General features: G+C 39.7%; 1 protein-coding gene across 1 annotated transcript in view; it reads left to right on the top strand.

Moving 5' to 3' along the window:
* The window catches only part of LOC108413944 (B-cell receptor CD22-like), a 164061-nt gene that overhangs the window by 127821 nt on the left and 15676 nt on the right, over positions 1-20564 (top strand). Inside the window, exon 2 of the mRNA XM_037543324.1 lies at positions 17385-17726. Coding sequence (XP_037399221.1) covers positions 17385-17726 — 342 coding nt within the window. The remainder of the gene's footprint in view (positions 1-17384; positions 17727-20564) is intronic.

The following is a 20564-nucleotide window of genomic DNA, read 5'->3' as shown; positions in this document are numbered from 1 at the left end:
AATTTTAACTCTCCCCAACTTAAAATTTTCTAGTGACCCGTTGCACCTATTTTTTTTAGTTGGTCTAATTTATGTTCTGTGAGATGCATATTTTAAGTTCTGCTGACAACCCTAGAATTTTGGTCCAATTAAAGAAAATAAGTTGAGTCAATGAAATATTATCTGTGAACCAAATACACCTAAGTTGGTCCAACTGCATATTTTGCATTGTGTCAGCTCCATTTCTTTAGTTCAGTTAATTATTAAGCACTATCAAAATTGACCAAACTGCCAATTTTATGCTGCATGAAGTAAATGTAAAATGTACTAAATGTAATTAAAGGAAACACTGAAAATTAAACATACTTTTTAACAAATGCATTTATTTGCAAAAATATTATTAAAAACATCAGATTTTTATAGTTAACAGTGATAAAACATCTACTAGGCATATTAAAGCTACTTTAAAACTAACAAATGACTTTTAATATGAAATGGTTCCTTTATAGCAGCATTATTGCACTTATGTCCATTTCAGTGGTATAGGTAGCAAAACTTTACAAAAATAAGTAGTAATAAAACAAACTCTTACTTTAAATACACACATTTGTGACAAATGTTGCCACTAGTGCTAGAACAGCAGTCAAACATCTGTGACATTCATGCAGAAATTAGTACAATACCTTGTACTTTAGAGATTGCAAAAGGTGGAGGAAAGCATTTTAACAAAAGTTTTAGGTTACGCTAACAGAAAAACTGAACATAAAGTGTGTGCGATTTCTAAAAATGGAATGAATATTTAACACTGAAGCTAGCAAAGAAGGAAACAACGACAATGCTGTTTAAAAAAAAAACTGCAGCATTTACGACAAAGACAAGAACGAACAAGAACTAAAACAGTCTCTTTTTTTTTTAAAGTGGAACAAAACCAAATCAAACCAAGTCATCTCAGCCTACATTTTAGATGGTTACTCTTAAATGAGTAGCAAACTGCTCCAAGCAGAGGTGAACTTGGACAACATAAAATAAAAGCACCGCATTGTGTGTTGTCGCAAAAAAAAGCAAACAAACAAACAAAAAAAATGCGTGTAGTGATTACATGTGCACTAACTTGTTCTTTAGAGACTGCACTCTGGCTGTGCACTCGTTTCCAAGATGGAGGAACACTTTTTGGACCACTTCAAATGTATATTTTAAGTCTTTTGGATATTCTATGTTTAGTGCATACAAAAGTCCAAAGAGCAGAATGAAGGCATTAGTGTAGTCAGGCAGGTTATCCATTACTACCTCCTCTTCAAGCACAATGGCAACATTGACCACACTGGTCAATGATCGCGACGGATCAGCACTCTCCTTCACCACTTCAAGAATTCCCATTTTCATGTTCTTTGTGTGGTCCTCCAATGCTTCAGTGTCCTGTGGAACACAAGAAACCTTGACTGACTGATGTTTTCATATCATGCATCACTTGATTAAACTGTGCGTGTGTGTATATGTGTATATATATGTATATGTGTATGTGTATATGTATATGTGTATGTGTATATGTGTATGTACTAATATAAAAAAAACAAGTTACTGATATATATATGTATGTATGTATGTGTATATATATATATATATATATATATATATACACACATACATACATACATATATATATCAGTAACTTGTTTTTTTTATATTAGTGAGAAAAACAAATTACAAGTAAGGTCTTTGAAATGGAAGGCCTCTCCCTCATGTACAGCGGAAGACCCCGGAGGACAGTATATCTTCTATGTGCCGTCAAATTTGTGGTCTGTGTCAAAATAATAAATTAAAAAACAGAAACAGTGGAGAGGTGGTTAATAGTGGCAACTTAAGATGTTGACCAAAACTAATTGCATAAAATCCTCCAGATTATGCAAAAAAATTTACTAACATTATATTTACTAAAATAATTGGTAAGTTACCTGAGAATCCAGTTTCTCCAGAAGCACCTCCAGGTCACTACCTCTTCCCTGATTTGCTTTGGCTCTGTACATTTTCAGAAAGCCTCTGGTGTGATTGTCCAACGATGTAAGGAATGTTGACTTAAGGTCAATGCAGTCAATGCGTTGAAACTCTGCATACACCTGAGAGAGAGAGAGAGAGAGAGAGAGAGAGAGAGAGAGAGAGAGTTAGTTAGCATAATTATGTTTAAAACATTCATTATAAAAGGGTCTAAAACAAATACTCACCTGTTCCTCAATAAAGAGTCCTGGCCATCTTTGTTTAACTGTTGATACCAGAGGTTGGTCCACCACAATCTCTTTTCTCCTCAAGGAGAAAGTCACTTCCATCTTTGAGTTTAAGACACTCAGACTCATGTCTTTTTTCTTCACCTCCTCCTCCATCAATGCTCTTTCTTTCTCAAGATCTTCTTCACTGAAACCAACAGGATGGTCAGGAAGGAAGTTTAGTTCAGACTTCTGAGGTCTCTTCAGGGACGGTCTAGATGAACCTTGTCTGAAATTCACTGTAATCTCGGGGCATCCAGCATAGCGGAGTTTTTGACGATAATTTGCCATTTTGAACTTGAGACTCAGCTTCCAACCCTCCCACCCACCATTACTTCTTGGAGCTTTAAGGCAGGGATGTTTGTCTACCAAAGCACATGCTACTTTCTCAAGTTCACAGTCCTTGGGGTATGCTTTGTAGGAGAATACTGCTTCTGCCAACTTTTCCAAGACATGCATTTTAATGTCTCTTGTCACATTTAAAGTCGTGCCATTCTTCTTGAAGTCCTCATTGGCTTTCTGTAGCCTTAGCTCAACATCGTAGGAAAATAAAGGAATTGGAAACTGGTTTGGCCACTGATCCGATCTAGACGTACATGGAGAAAGTTGTTCTGAATCAAAGGCAGTTGCTGAGTCAGAGGTAGATGAATGGGTGGATGATGACTTGCTTGCCGTATCCAGAGTAAAATTTGACAAATCAGAATCTGATGGCGCTGCACTTAAGACTATTTCCCAATGGAGTCTCAAAGTAGCTTTGTCTGGTGGCAGCTCTGAGATGTCATTCAAATTACAAAGTTCGTATTTGAAGTCTGGGTCCTCATACTGAATCAAGAAACCCTTCTCTATTTGCAGTTTGTCACAGAGAATGGTGACTAGTTCCTCAACTGAGGATGGGATTAATATAGAGAGCTTCCTGATATCAGTAGGTGAGAGAATGACTCGGAGCAACATTTCAACCTGAAAAAAAGGACATCAACAAAGCAGAAATCTCTTAGCTGACACCATACTTTTTTCTCCAAATTTGTAATCTGCAAGAGGATAGAAATCATTGAGATCTTGGGGGTTCACAATGGCAACATCACTGTAAGGACTTCCAACAATCTCATATGCCCGCAAATGTTCCACATACCATGAGAAACATTTCTCTACAAGGAATGTGACCTCTGTGCCAACAATCATAATGCTATGAATTTTGCAAAACTCTGGAAATCCACAACAGTCACCAACAGACAGAATCATTCCTCTACTGTATAAAGTCCCTTTCATTGTTGCAACTGTGGCCAGTGACACAGTACTCTGATCTGCATATTTGTTCTCAACCACAGTTCGGATCCTTGGTTCAAGAGAAGATACCTTGGCAACTTTCATCTTTTCAACTTGTACAGATGCTTTGAAGAACCTGTGTGAGTCCAAAGCATAAGCAATCATTAGCTGGTGTTTACTTGCTAAAGTTTTGAGCGGGTTTTTAAAATTGTGAACATCATGCACAACCTTCTTGAAAAAGCTGTGCTTCGCCTCAAAGCGCATTGTCCACAGATCAACTAATGGACCGAAACAACGAATCAGATGTGGATAATGTTCAAGAAAATGGTGTTTTGGTCTCAGTCTAACATTTGGAAACACCGTAGAGAACAACTGGCGATGATCTGAAATCTTGCTCTCTAGGTAACAGATGGACTCATGTGACAACTTTGAGCACACCACCAACTCCACAATGTCTTTCAAGTCCATAATTACTTCCCATGCCTTTTCACCCTCAGGCACCATACCCCCTACCATAAGAGAAATCAATCTCAGGAGGGTCCAATTTTCGTGACCATTTCCTCCAATTGTTTTCTTTGAGAAGAATGTTTTAGGGATTTTTTGAGGACGGTTAACCCTATCAGAAAAGCGATATGGAAAACACTGAATTATGCTGTTTAGTTTATCAAGGGTAAAGCATTTCTCAGTAATCAGCTTCTGCAGACACAAAGCCAATTCAAACGGCACTATCCCTTCCAAGAGGTCATGCAGCAAATCTGGAGGAAAGCCAGTAATAGTGTGGAAAAAGGATAGGTGTTTCTGTAGAACACATTCAGATGTGACCCCATTCACATTTCTCAATATTTTGTTTCTTTCTAGCTCAACAATGCAGTCATTATGTTGTTCTGGACTTCTAAGCTGAAAAAGTCCCTCACTCACAGCTGTGGTCTGAATGTCATTCAATGATGCTAGGCAAAATCTACAAAATTTCTCCACATGAAAACTCTCCTGAAACCCTGCAACTCCATGGGCACCAAGATTGTCAGCAGACACAGTGAGCACTGTTCCCTTAACACTCTCACCCATTTGTTCAACAAACACCCCATCATTCTCAAGACTCTTTAAATCATGTAAAAGTGGTCCAAAAAATGCTTCATAGCCATAAATTTTGACTTCAGCACTTTTTCCAAGCAGTGCCAACTGAATCGAATTGAGACTTGAACGGAACTCTGGGGCCCAATTCAAAATGACCCAATACACAGCTGTAATTTTGTGTATTTTTCGAGAGGTGCCCAAAGGGTTTGCTACTTCAAAATCATCAATATATAAACCAAGTAAAAGTTTGAAATCTTGCCCACCAAGAAGTGTATTTTCTTTGAAATACTTACCATCAAAACATGATGTGTAAAGTCCTTGGGTGCTCTCTTGGATTGGAAACGTCTTCTCGAGTACTTCAGGCTTACTCAAAAGATTCTTCAATGTCTTGAGAACAGGGACATAAACAAATGTCTGTTTCTTTGCCCTGTTAAAAACATATTCAACAGGTTCAATCACATCAAAATTGGATTTAAAGTAATTGCTCCTCTTGTAGTCAGTCGATAAAGGACCATTTTCAGAGGTTTTGCTCAAAAATGGATTCGAAATGTGAAGAGTATCTCCAATGTCTGAAACAACTGACTGATCAAAATTGCAGTTGTGTCTTCGCAGAACTTCTTCAATTGCACGACATGTGTTTACATTTGATATTGATAGAATATCATTCACACTGTCAATTATGTGTTGAGCGGCACTTTTGGACACATGCAACTGTGTTTGCATACACAAGAAAAGGGCTGCAAGCTTGTGTTCAACTATTTGATCAGTATCAACAGCTTCAAAGTCTGAAATGCCCCTTTCAGCATGAATTTCTCCTGAATCACTTTGTACACTTTGTGTTGAAGTTGTAGCAATCTCATTGCCTGTATTACCTGCATTACCTGCAGTACAGACAGATGTCTTGAAATCATGTACTGTGTGGTGTGGGTGCTTTTTGGACTTGTGAGCTCTGAAGGTGGCGTTACTGTTACTACTAAAAAGACAGTTTGAAAATGGACATTGAACTCTCTCATGGTTTTGAAGATGTCTTCCTAAATGGCGAAGAAATGCTGCCTGGGAGCAAACATCCTTGAATTCACATAATTCACAACAAAATGTGCCATTCTCTTTAAATTTGTCTAATTTAGAATGTATTCTCCACAAGTGTGTCTTTAATGCTCCTGTCGTTTTGAATGTATTAACACAATCTGGATATAAGCAAGGAAAACAATCTCTACCTGTCTGTCAATGATGAAGTCTGTAGTGCTTGAACAGGATGTCTTGCTCTGCAGCGAATTTACAGTAACGGCACTGCATTGGATTTCGACCTTGTGAATGAAGACAAACAATAAAGAGGAAATAAATAATAAATTATTTTGTTAATAATGTCTGTATAGGGAATACAAAAGTTTTTTGGCACACAGAAAAACATGGCTGAAAAAAAAATCTGAAAAATGCTTCCAATCTATAGCCCAAGTACTTATTTATACATAATTAAACAAATGTTTAATTTAAACACAGAACAAGCCAGCTAAGCCAACCTACCATTAGTCTGCATTCTAACAGTTTGCCCAAGTGGTGTTAAGTTCAAATCGAAGTGAACAGTTCACACAAATAAATTTAGTAACCCACACCACAGCTGGCTTGCTAGAACTAGTCTTAGAGTAGCTAACAGAGGGGCTGGTTAGCTAGAACTAGTCCGGAGAGTACCTAACAGAGGGGGCTGGTTAGCTAGAACTAGTCCGGAGAGTAGCTAACAGAGGGGGTTGGTTAGCTAGAACTAATCCGGAGAGTAGCTAACAGAGGGGGCTGGTTAGCTAGAACTAGTCCGGAGAGTAGCTAACAGAGGGGCTGGTTAGCTAGAACTAATCCGGAGAGTAGCTAACAGAGGGGGCTGGTTAGCTAGAACTAGTCCGGAGAGTAGCTAACAGAGGGGCTGGTTAGCTAGAACTAGTCCGGAGAGTAGCTAACAGAGGGGGCTGGTTAGCTAGAACTAGTCCGGAGAGTAGCTAACAGAGGGGCTGGTTAGCTAGTCCTAGTCCGGAGAGTGCAACGTTAGTTAACTAGCTTTGATAGGAGTTGCGTTTGAAAGTATGTTTGAAAACCTCATTCAAAGTTCGAACTCAACAAACAGCAATAAATTAGTTGTGTTAGGTTAATAAAACTCACATGAACTTCTCTCAAGGTACTTTGGGGTCTTCTGGGCTGGTTGTAAAATACTGGGTCTTCGTTTTGGTCTAGAAAGCGCCAGAAATACATCCCTCTTGTGCGCATGCGCAGTAGTTTCACTGTTGCTCACCCAACAGAGTTTTTTTCTTTGGACTTAACATGTTGACTGAAAACAGAAATGTTCGTTCACTGAATATAAAATTCTATGTTGCATGGTAAAAATGCTGCAGCTGATGGTACAACCTATTTTTTGTTTTTGGGGTAACTATTTTTATATTTCATGTTGTGCCTATGTTTATTTTTAAATACACAGAACAAATATTTTTACAGTGTAGTTGCTACAAAGTTATTACTGTGTAATTACACAAATGTGGTAAAAATACACCAATGCCCACGTTTACACACTTAAACACAAAGGTACATGCAAACACACAGTAATTACACACTATTACACCCCACATACACACTATATACAAACTAACATGCAAACATTCACTCATACAAACACCGTGCATTCTCTCTCCCTTACACACACACACACACACACACACACACACACACACACACACACACACACACACACAGTATTTAAACAACATGCACAGTATTGTCAACATTAGTTATCTGAATCAATGTACAGAGTCTTTAGGCATCAAACCAATTTAAAGGTCTTACTAAGTGGTTTTAAAGTGTGTCTGATCTGCACTCACACATCTACTACTTTACACAGGTTTTTAAGAAGCAGCGCTGAGACCATCACCAGCAGTGTTTACCACACCCACAACTGCAGCAACAATCCACTGGACAGCCACAGCGGAGAGAAAGAGAGAGAGTTTTTATTTAATCTAAAACATCAAACTGTAACATACACGCATCTTCCTGATCTTTTATGGGAATGTTTACATTTTTAAACCCAAATCTTTGATATCAGCATTCCTGCATGTCGAGCTGCTGAAAGCCTTTTATTCCCTCTCGTAAACATTAATGTGAGGGTCTCTTTGGAACGACACCAAAGAAGAACTTAAAGCTTTTCTTTCATTGCATCAGTCTAGAGAACCCAATCTGGAACCTTCATTTCTTATGGTCTATAGTATGAACCTATTTTAAAGACTTGGAGCTTTTATGTATTTATTGTTTCTAAGATGTTCCAACATCATATCTTATAAAGCTGTGTCAGGCCAAAGCTTTGTCTCTACATTTCTGTTTGTTTCTATAATAAAAACTATTCCATGCAGTCATGAGGATTCAGTCTTTTCTACACTCAGTAGGTTCAGTGTTTACAGGTTTATTGTCTGTGCTGTTTCTTTGTAGTAATCCAGGTCATTAAATTGTCTAATAGCAGTGAGTGAAGGTGACTGCCTGTGTAATTTACCTCTGAAGCTGTTTCTCCTGACAGGTGTGAATGTTTAGTGGTTATAAATCTGCCAGGAGTAAAGATGATATTATGGTATTGGACCCAGGGGTCCCAGTCCCAGTCCTGGAGACCACATGCTCTGGACTTTCTTGTGTTCCCCCTCTGTAACACCTGCCACAGCCAAAGAGGAGCTTGTTAGTTAGTTAATGAGTTCAATCAGATGAGCTTTGATAGACGTTAGTTGTACCTGACAAAAACTCACTGACTGGACTAGAAATGTTCATTTTCACTGATTAACTCTATTATCAGGATCAGCAGTAGATACAATCAAATAGGTGGAATAGCTGAGTAGCTGCATAACTGGGTAGTAATAACATCATATTGTCTTTGATGTAACTGCATGTGTGTAATAGGGTGAGGTTAATCACATTTTGGATGAACTGCTGTTTGTCCAGCAGGACTTTTCTGATAACAGCAGATGTAGATTGTAAGAGTTTGCTGCTCTACACATGAAGTGCCAACGATCCTAACATTACACTAGTTGTAAGCTTGTATTATGACGTGGTAACTTATTAATCGGTCATCAATCTGTTGATGAATTTAAACAGTTGAAGAACATTGCCAATCTAGCTTGTGTTCATTGTGAGACCAAATATTCACTGTAGGGTTCAAACCCTTATAATCCCAGTCTTAGTACACACTTAGGTTTGTTTTTCAGTAACTACAGGGACTTCAGTGTAAACTGGTTGAGCTGTTCTTTGGTTAAAGAGGTGTGTAATAAAACTGGGGTCCCTGAACATTTAAGGGGTTAAATGTATCAGTATTTTGTCTTGGTTAAATAACTGTAGTTATTTAGGTCCAGTGAAATTACTGAGTCATTCAATGTAAAACACACTGTAATAACATAATAGCTACTTTTAACGACGTGGTGATGTGTAAACACCATCGCATTACTGGAGAGTTTAAAGCCAGATCTCTGGTTACCATGTCGCAGTGGAAGCCCTCCTGAGACCCCCATTGTTTATTCTTCTTGTTTATTAGCCTCTCACTTAGCATGTAACCCCAATTTTGACCAGCAGGGGGTGATAGTTTTTTTTTCTAGCTAAATGATAAGATTTAGCACGCTGTACCAACTTCAACCACAAGAGAGCAGTTTAACTCCACAGACTGCCACTGCAGAGGCGCCCGCAGAAGAAAGTCAGTCCACATTCAGTTACAGGGGAGACAAACTGTTCAGAGGTTCTTTCTCAGAAATGTTGATAACAGCACTCTGAGAAGAAACTGTTAGATGAGTAAGTGACAGTAGGAGATTATGGATGATGGAATAATATGGATGATGGAATATTATGGATGATGGACGATGGAATATTATGGATGGTGGAATATTATGGACGATGGCTTATTATCGATGGTGGGATATTACGGATGATGGTGAAATACCAGCCCAGCCTGTTTGACCAGTTGGAGTTTCTGTGTTGTTTGTAGTGCAGTGTAAAGGTTAAACCCTCGTCTAGCTCACCTGTCGTGTTGGGCCAGTTTAAAGTGATCACACATATATTTCACAATTTCTCCACATTCTTTCACACGTCCTTTACAGCTTTCTTGGCATTTAGCTCCCCTGAGATTTTTCACCTGGTCTCTAAAGAGTCAAAGAAATAAAAGCCACCCTTGTGGTTGAAGATGGAACATCACGCTAATTCTCACCTAATTCCTCTCACTAATTTACACTTGATTCCCCTGAAGGGCAAGAAAGAAATATGTGTATTAAACTCTGCCGCCGCCTGCTGATCAAAACTGGTGTAACATGCCAAAAAAACATTAATATTGTAGACAGACTCAGTAACACACTGTCACCTTTTTCCCTCTTAACTCTCAGGGCTTCTATACTTTCTGCTCATGTGATTGATAGAATGATGTCAGTTTACTCAGTTAATATGTTCCTTTTTTACATAATCTTAGTAAGAAATTATTAGAATCTCTCACTGATAAAGTTTTAATACAGAGGCCAAAGATCTTCACTGGTAGCCACAACAAAGATTTATCAGTTTTATTGCCCCATCTGAGAGAAATGTATACAATGTGTGGTTCTGTAGATGGTAAACATGTCCATTATGTCAGGAGTGTCCAGTCTTACCCAGAAAGGGCCGCAGTGGCTGCAGGATTTCAGTCCAAACAAGCTGGAGCTCAGCTGCTTCCACTCGTTTAATCAGCTGGTCTCAGTCTTCAAACCACTGATCAGGTGGTCTCCTGCTTTGTTGGAATGTAAACCTGCAGCCACTCCAGCCTTTTATGGATAAGATTGGACAGCCCCGCATTATGTGTGAGGTGTTTATATCATTTGTCTTTAATGTGTTTTAAATTAACCCTGTAAAATCCAAATATAGAAAAAAGTGCAAAACATTTTTTTTCTTCTCTCTAATGATGTAAAAGGGGTCCTCTGATGCAGAAACTGAAGTGTTACCAAATTTTTTATGTTTTAGTAAGTTTTTACAGAAATTTTGCAATATTGCAACATCGGGCCTAGATAGGAGCAGAATTTGTGTATTTACACTCACGCAGGAGACCTGCTGGTCTATGTGTGTGTTGATGCCCAGGAATGGATTCACAGAGGAAACCATAGAGCTGTTAACAGTGGGGGGAGGGTTACATCTGAGCTCCATCACCATCTCTACAGTCTTTAGTGTGATTATATACGCAGACAATGTTTATGAAGTGGACGGATAAAAATCAATGTCAGCATTGCCATGTCTGCTCAGTGAAAGAGGGGCTCAGCACTAAAAGATTCATTAATCAAACTAAAGAGAGGGAGAGACAAATACAACTTACGGTACAAACACTGCACATTTTATCAAAGTAGATTTAAATAAAATGGTTTTTATTCTTCCACTCAGCCCAGTTCTCATTCATTCATGGTCTTTCAGCACAGAGACTCATTTGAGAGAAGTGGTATTTGTCATTTTGTTGTGTTTCTTGAACTGGACTACTCCTATGAATGTGTGTCTGCTTGTGTCAGTTTAAAGAAGCAATATAAGAATCTGTCGCTGGGGTTGAAGTCATGGCCTTAAAGGAAATGACATCATTTCCAGGCCTCAATGTGTCAAGTTACCACGCCTTCATATTCTAACACAAGAACGTGAGCACACTCTGAACTGAGAGCTGCTTTAAGAGCTAAAACCTTCTAATGTGAGTTTGATTTGGCTGTAAACATGTAGAATGATCATCATTATTTCTAACATACGTTCCTACAAACAGAATTAAAGACTTGATTCATTATTTACTTTGAAACACTTAAGAGAAAAGATTAATGTTGTAATCAATGGAAATATTACAGGCTTTAAAGTTGCAGTACAGAATCTCCTTTCAAGAGAAAGACAAGGAGAGATGATCCCTCATGACATGACACATCACAGCTGCTGCTGTGGAAGCAGATCTAGACCTCACCCTGTTCTTCAGATGATCTGATGGTGTTTATTCTATCAGCTGGGTAACACTGTACTGAGATAAGCTCTGATAAACACACCAGTGTTCATTACTGCTTCATACAGAAATTATGAAGGTGTAATTAAGAAATGGAACTGGTTGAAGTCCGACGTCACTACATATATAATGTTAAATAGTTTAATATTAAACACTGATAGATCATTCAGACTTTACAGAAGTTAAAGATAAAGTTCATCTCTTGCTGCACCTAAGAAGGTCACTTGCCGTCTCTGACAGAAGGAAGTATGTAAATGAACCTGACCTTGTCAACTGAGCACAGTAGCTTAAACGTGTTAACCACACGCAGTTGAACATCTCAGTTCTGTCTCTGTTCTCTTCATTTATCATCTGGACTTTGCAGACGAGCCTCGTTACTGAAAGGTAAGATGTTTTCTTTAATTCAGAATATTGGTTATAGTTTAGTAGAGAGATGTTTACACGCAATACCCCATAATGACAAAGTGAAAAAAGTTTGCTTGAGTGTTTTGCAAATGTATTAAAAATAAAAAAACAAAAAAATCACATGAACATAAATATTCACAGCCTTTGCCATGACACTCATAATTGAGCTCAGGTGCCTTCTGTTTCCACTGATCATCCTTCAGATAATAGAGCTAGATAATAATGGTGGTCACACAAAATATTGACACTCATTTGGACACGACTCACTTGTGTTGCCAGCTATTTAGACATTAATTTCTGTGTGTTGAGTTCTTTTCAGAGGCCAGTAAATCTGTACTGCTATACAAGCTGTACAATGACCACGTTAAGTTATATCCATGGTTCATTTCTACAGTGTTGTCCCATAAAAATCTATGTTATAATAGCATCTGCCTGAAGCTAGGAGTGTGAAGAGTCTGTGCTGGGGCTGTGTGCTGTCCCTGATGATGTTGTGGGCCCTCCTGATGACCCTGGCGTGATAAATGTCCTGTAGTGAGGGGAAGGCTGCTGAGGTTTTGGGTGGCATGCCAAATTTCCTCAGCTTTCTCAGAAAGTACAGTCGCTGCTGGGACCCGCTGATAACGAGGTGTGTGTTGTGAGACCAGGTGAGATTGTCACTGATGTGGATGCTGAGGAGCTTTTCTGAGAGTTTGTGTGGGATGACCATGTTAACTACTGAGCTGTAGTTGATGAAGAGCATTCTGACATACGTGTCCTTTTCCTCAAAGTGTGTGAGGGCTGTGTGAAGGGCTGTGTTCACTGCGTCATCTGTGGACGATGGTATGACAACAGAAGAGAGTCTATAATGTTTGGAATAGTCTCCTGTATGTCAGTCATGACTCTTCTCTTGAAGCACTTAATCACGATTGGGTGATTGAGTGCAACGGGTATAGGCAAGTCAGAACGCTTTTCTTTGGGAGGGGTATGATGGTGGTGGTCTTGAAGCAGGATGGTACAAAAGCTTACGCAAGGGAGAGATTGAATATGTCCACACACATCAGCCAGTTCTGATGAGCAAACCCTGAGTGCACGCCCGGGGATGTTGTCTGGGCCGGCTGCTCTCCGTGGGTTTATTCTCCTCAAGGTCCTGCACTCGTCCACTGATGTTACAGTGAGTGATGTGTTCTGTGTGGCCATAGTGTCTCTCGGTCGGCCAGGGTTGAGGGCCTCAAAGCGAGCATAAAACTCATTTAGCTCATCAGGTAGTGTGGTGTGGCTGGTTGTGACCACCCTACTCTTCTGCTGGTAGTGGGTGATGTGCTGTTGTCCTTACCACATGTGCCAGGAGTCCATGGTGGTGTAGTAGCCCTCCAGCTTCAGCCTGTACTGTCTCTTGGCCTCTTTGATAGATCTACGCAGGTCATATCTGGCCCTTTTGTAATATTCAGAAATGCAGCATGGCGGGCACATAGCATGGACCGAACTTCACCATTTATCTAGACTGTTACCCCAGAAGCATAGTCATCTAGATCTACAACAGTACAGTCCACATTCATAGCAGCAGTTCTGAACACATCCCAGTCTGTACTGTCAAAGCCATCCTGAAGTCAGTTCCTTCATTCCACACTTTGATAGTCTTAGTCACTGGAAGTGCTTGCTGGAGGAGTTGTCTGTATGCTGGGTAGAGGAACACGGAGATGTGGTCGGACTGCCCGAAGTGCAACTTCTACCCACTCGCTCAGATCCTCCTCTTCCATTCATCTCTCTGTACCTACTGCTCGTCTGAGTACCATGGGGAGCAGAGCTTTCAGCCTCTCTACTCCCAAACTCTGGAACTCCCTCGCACCTGACATCAGTAACATTTGACTCTTTTCCTCTTTTCAAATCCAGTCTTAAAACTCACCTGTTCAAAATAGCCTACTCTCTCTGTTGATGTTTTTTTTTTAAAACCCTACATTTTGTACAGTGTCCTTGAGTGTCGAGAAAGGTGCTTTTAAATTAAATATATTATTATTATTATTGCGGCCAAGGCATGGACCTGTAGGCCCCCCTCACGTTGCTGTAGATATGGTGGAGTATGTTACTCTCCCTCATTGGAAATCTCACCTGCTGATGGGGAACTTGGGGAGGACAGTCCTCAGGTTGCAGTAGTTGAAGTCGCCGGCAACAATTAACGTGGCGTCCACGTGCACGGTCTCTTGTTTACTAATGGCGTCATGCAGCAGCCCTAGCACCGTGGCAGAGTTTGCGTGTGGCGGGATGTAAACAGCCAGAATAAACACAGAACTGAACTCTTTTGGCAGATAAAAGGACCATCAGCAGCACTTCACCATCAGCAGCTCTAATTCCGCTGAACAATGTTTTTGGACAGTCATTATGTCTGGACTCCACCTGTTGTTCATGTAGATGCAGACACCGCTGCCTTTGTCCTTCCCTGATGCTGCCGTGATGTCCCTGCAGTGGCCGGAGTGCGTTTCTAACTGGATCACTGAGTTTGTCGTGCTCTCAGAGAGCCAGGTTTCTGTGAGAATAAGAGCACAGCTCTCTCTGAACTCACGCTGAGTTGTTATTCTGGTTCTCAGCTCATTTTCAAGGGAACGAACATTAGCTAACAACAGGATAGCTAGCGGTGACCATGTAGCCCTACCATTTAGCCCTTGCATGTAGCCCACCTCTCTTGCCCTGCTTTTGTCCGTTCTGTTGCTCTGTGCTGCTGGGCATTGCCAGCTGGTGGTGGTGGAGTACGAGCATAAAAGTTGAAGTCAGAAAGTCTAAAGGTAAGTTCATGATGAAATTTACCAATCTCTTGACTGCACTAGCTGTTCTGTAGGTTGACTGTACATTTAAAATAAATACTAAAGTTGAAATAAATAATAAACAGCATTGGTTGCAGGAGGAACACACAAAGACGTCTGCCACAGTGGGCACCATCTTGCTGTGTTCACTTTGAGATTCCTGTATAAAACTAGTCTGTTACAGTGGTCTGATGATGCAGCTCCATTACTTTACTCTGCCAGCTTTATAGTTAATAAACTAAAGTTTAAACAGCTACAGAAAACAAAAATATGCACATTGCACCACAGTTCTGAAGTGCCACACCTGCTTCCAGCTCAGCTGGAACTATAGCCAACCTTGCCACTTCGGACTGCAATTCCCAGAGTCCCTCACTCCCTCGTCTGACACAGGACTCTACCATTTGCACGTGACTCTCCTGACGTCTGATGACTTGCACTTGTTCCTTGATGTTCCTTGAATATAAACTGAGGCTTCAGCACAGGGTCTTTGCAAAGTATCATCACTGTTTGTTCTGCACACTGAGTCTCATCTCTTGTTCGTTATTGCCTTGCGTTTGACCTGTGCTTCATTTTTGACTTTGATATTTGCCTCACGCTGTTGCTTTGTTATGACTTGCTGGTTTTTAACTTTTCTGGTACAGGGCTAACTTTGGATTTGCACTGTGTTTTTCTTTTAATATGATCTGTTTTGCATGTTGTGCACTGAAATGTACTCCAGGCTTCCCCAAAAAGAGACAAATGAGACAAAAAAAATAAAAACAGCCGAAAATCTTTTATTTATTTTCAAGTTTTATTGAAACCTGAAAGTGGAGACATAATTAATTTTCATGAATCTAAACACATTTACACACTCTAAACTTTATATATCTACATGTTATAAATGCATGGGCCTACATTCTCTCTCACCTCCAATGTGCAAATGAGAAATGGACAGAACAGAGATGTTAAACATGTGGTTATACACCTTTAACTGTAAACTGCTGCTCTGAACAGAAATGGCCAGCTTCATTTAAATGATGTTTCCTCTTACAGGATGCATGTGACTTTCTTAGTTGCAGCAAGACATGAACTTAACTTTAAGCTTCTGCAACTGGATTTTCTCTGAGTAATGTCGTTTTCTTTTCATGCACAATATTAAATTCATTTTATATTAAACATGTAATGATGCAGGACCAGTTCCTCCTCTGTATGTATCTGTATACTGTATGTATGTATCTGTATACTCTATGTATCACAGGTGTGTTTATCAGAGCTGATCTCAGTACAGTGTTATCCAGCTGATAGAATAAACACCATCAGATCATCTGAAGAACACAGTGACTGATGTGAACACATCATATAATCATTGATACCCTCTTCAACACAGTGCACATCCACTGATGTCTCAGTGAGCTATGTGTTCTGCGTGGTCTCCTTAGTTCAGGCATGGTGAGATATAAACAAACAGAATAAACACAGTGCTGAACTCAGATAGAAGGTTCTGCACTTCACCATCAGCAGCTCTAGGCTCTAAGCTCTGTTTTTCAACAGTCGTTACATCTGAACACCACCTGTTGTTCACATAGATGCAGACAACACCGACTTTGTTCTTCCCTGACGCTGCTGTGACATCCCTGCAGTGGACGGAGTGCGTTTCTAACTGGATCACTGAGTCTGGCGTGCTCTCAGAGAGCCAGGTTTCTGTGAGAATAAGAGCACAGCTCTCTCTGATCTCACGCTGAGTTGTTATTCTGGTTCTCAGCTCATTTTCAAGGGAACGAACATTAGCTAACAACAGGATAGCTAGCGGTGACCGTGTAGCCCTAGGCTTTAGCCCAGCATGTAGCCCACCTCTCTTGCCCTGCTTCTGCTTTGGCCGTTCTGTTGCTCTATGCTGCTGGACCTTGCTGGCTGGTGGTGGTGGAGTATGAGTGTAAAAGAAAGTTGAAGTCAGAAAGTCTAAAGGAAAGTACACGATGAGCTTTACTGATCTCTAGGAGCACCACTCTACTGTACTAACTGTTCTGTAGGTATACTGTACATTTAAAATAAATACTAAAGTTAAAATAAATAATAAACAGCATTGGTTGCAGGAGGAACACACAGATGTCTTCAACAGTGGACACCATCATTATCTCCAAGATGCTCCATGTAGCTCTACAATAACTTCACCTTATTTAGAACCTGCAGGTCATAAATACTCTGAGATGTTTAAGTAAATTCTATTAATATGCAGCTGTCTTCATAATATAATAAGCTTTTTTAGCTCAGTCAATTCATCAAACCACACAGTTACTGAAAAAATAAGAACTGATTAAATAAAACACATGCTTCAGTTTCACATCAGCAATAAAAAGTATTGAACCTCTTAAGGAAGATGAAGATCTGGAAACATTTCATTTAATAATGTCATTAATGAATAAACTCTTCCAGGCTGCTGTGATGAGGTCATTGACAACGGCGGCTCCTCCTCTTCCTCTGGTCTTTCTGATCATGACTGCTGGTGAGTCAGTGTTTGTTGTGGTTCTTGGTTTCTCTCAGAATCAGCTCAGTGGTGTAGAGTAGCTGCTGGAGTTGGAGAGGAGAGAAGTGAAGCTGTAAGCTACAGTAACTCTGACTGTCTTATGGGCTCCAGACTCTGTAATCAGCTCTTTCATGCATCATATGTTTCAGGAGCTTTTGGAACAGAGTGGAGTGTGAAGTACAACCAACAGGAAATCTGTGCTTTAAATGGATCCACAGTGTTTATGAACGCAACTTTTACTCTCCCAGAAGGTCTCACAGTGAATGAGATTTTCTGGACCATTCCAGTTCCAGGGGTGGAGCCGACTGATCTGAGTAAAGACCCAGTTTATTCAGGCAGAGTCGAGTGTTTAACTGATGATCAGAAACGCTTCTCCCTCAAACTGAGTGATGTGATGAAGAAGGATGAACATCAGTTCTGCTTCAGAATCATAACAAATGTAGAAAAAGAAAGATGGCTGGGTAAACCTGGAGTTCAGCTCAGAGTTACAGGTGAGTTAATCATCCCATTGTCCAGCTATAAGACACAGCTCTGGATTCAAAGTAATGTTTATTCATAACTGCTCTGAATATTCATGTTGTTTTATCATCATTGATTTTATTAATCTGCTCTATTGATATTCAGCTTCTGTTCTGATTCACTCCTACATCATTTATTCTGCTCTTCCACCTTCATATCTGCTTATTTTGACCTTATGCCAAAATTGTTATTTTCTAACCTGGCTGCATTATTATTTAACTATAAATTCTAAGAATAAACTTTCAGTAAATGTGACCCCCCCCTCCCAAAAAAAAGTAAATAAACAAATAAAAAAGTTAAAAATAAATAAATAAAATCACTGTAAGTATAAAACTGTCTTGTGATAGAAGAAAAGAGATTAAGTGTTTCTCAAAATTGAGCACTGAGCTTGATTTTCTAATAAAAAGTGAAGCTCCCCAGTTTAGAAGCAGAATAACAGAAAGAGTCTTACAGAGTTTTCTATATTTTACAGAAGATCACTAGGTGAAGATCTAAGATCACACAGTGGAACATAAATAGACAGATATTGTGTGATGTCAGCAGTTCTTTAAAGGCATATTGAAACTTAGAAACCAGTAAAAGAACAGTCAGTGTAGTCCTTTTAAAACAGGAGTGATATGATCTCTCTTCACCGATTTTCTTATGATCTGTGCTGCTGAATTTGGTATGAGTTATAGAGAACATAGTGTTTTCTTGGGGAGCCCTGTAAGAAGAGCACTACAGTAATCAACTGTACTTGTAGCAACGCCATTAACAAGTTTCTCTGTATTGATTGGAAACTGCGGAACTTTAGGAATATATTAATGCCCTAAAGGCCCTAAAACTGAACCTGGTGGGACTCCACAATAAATGTTTTTTTATGAATAGTGTGAACTGTCTATTAACTAAATATGATGTAAACCACTGTAAAACTGCACCCAAGAAACCTATCCAGTATTCAAAATAGTGAATTACAATTTGCAATGTGTAATTTTAGACTGTTCCTATATTGCTTAGTTCATTGAAACCACAAGGCAAAGAGTTGTTTGAGGTTTTAAATTGTGCAATAAATAAATTAATGAATTAAATTGGAGCTACAGGACTTTTACCTGACAATGATAATAAATAAATATGTACCCAACTATTTAAACACATTTAGCCCTGTTTTGATTGTTCACTCATTGGGCTAAAAACTCATTCCAATCAAATCTGATTGAAAAATAATGCAATGACAAAAATAAAAAATAATATTGAGACTTCCCGCGACCCTGACGGAGAAGCGGCTTAGAAAATGGATGGATGGATGGAATATTGAGACTTCTAATAACTGTGTAAACAGCAATATTTGTACTGAAGTACACAAATCTTTTATGTGTACATTAATATAATTACATACTTATATATTATATACTTATATATTACATACTTCATACCTCTGATACAGTAAAAAGCTCCATCTCTACCATTTCAATAATTTCTCTCTTTTTAACATAAAAATGCAAGAGTAATGCAATAATCCTTTTAATATGTAATGACGCAAGATTCATACTACAAGCCCAATTCCAATGAAACTGGGACGTTGTGTGAAACCTAAATAAAAAAAGAATATGATGATTTGCAAATCGTTTTCAACCTATATTCAATTGAATACACTACAAAAACAAGATATTTAATGTTCAAACGGATAAACTTTATTGCTTTTTTTTTCCAAATATTCACTCATTTTGAATGTGATGCCTGCAACACGTTCCAAAGAAGTTGGGACAGGGGCGTGTTTACCACTGTGTTACATCACCTTTCCTTTTAACAACACTCAATAAGCGTTTGAGAACTGAGGACACTGATTGTTGAAGCTTTGTAGGTGGAATTCTTTCCCATTCTTGCTTGATGTACAACTTCAGTTGCTCAACAGTCCGGGGTCTCCGCTGCCGTATTTTGAGCTTCATAATGCTCCACATTTTCAATGGGAGACCGGTCTGGACTGCAGGCAGGCCAGTCTAGTACCCGCACTCTTTTACTACGAAGCCACGCTGTTGTAACACGTGCAGAATGTGGCTCGGCATCGTCTTGCTGAAATAAGCAGGACATCCCTGAAAAAGACGCTGCTTGGATGGCAGCAGATGTTGCTCCAAAACCTGTATGTACCTTTCAGCATTAATGGGGCCTTCACAGATGTGCAAGTTACCCCTGCCATGGGCACTAACACACCCCCACACTCAGAGATGCTGGCTTTTGAACTTTGCGCTGATAACAATCCAGACAGTCCTTTTCCTCTTTGGCCCGGAGGACACGACGTCCATGATTTCCAAAAACAGTTTGAAATGTGGACGCGTCAGAACACAGGACACTTTTCCACTCTGCGTCAGTCCATCTCAGACGAGCTCGGCCCAGAGAAGCCGGCGGCGTTTCTGGGTGGTGTTGATATATGGCTTCACTTTGCATGGCAGAGTTTTAACTTGCACTTGTAGATGGAGCAACGAACTGTGTTCACTGACAGTGGTTTTCTGAAGTGTTCCTGAGCCCAGGTGGGAATATGCATTACAGAATGATGTTGGTTTTTAATGCAGTGCCACCTGAGGGATCGAAGGTCACAGGCATTCCGTGTTGGTTTTCTGCCTTGCTGCTTACTTGCAGAGATTTCTCCATGATATTAGGGACTGTAGATGATGAAATCCCTAAATTCCTTGCAATTGCACGTTGAGAAATGTTGTTCTTAAGCTGTTGGACTATTTGCTCATGCAATGGTTCACAAAGCGGTGACCCTCTTGTGGTGAAGTGGTGAAGCCCCACCCTTGCTTGTGAAGGACTGAGCCTTTCAGGGATGCTCCCTT

Source organism: Pygocentrus nattereri, chromosome 12, assembly GCF_015220715.1.
Source record: "Pygocentrus nattereri isolate fPygNat1 chromosome 12, fPygNat1.pri, whole genome shotgun sequence".
Classification (NCBI taxonomy): domain Eukaryota; kingdom Metazoa; phylum Chordata; class Actinopteri; order Characiformes; family Serrasalmidae; genus Pygocentrus; species Pygocentrus nattereri.
This window is presented reverse-complemented; position numbering and strand designations above follow the sequence as displayed.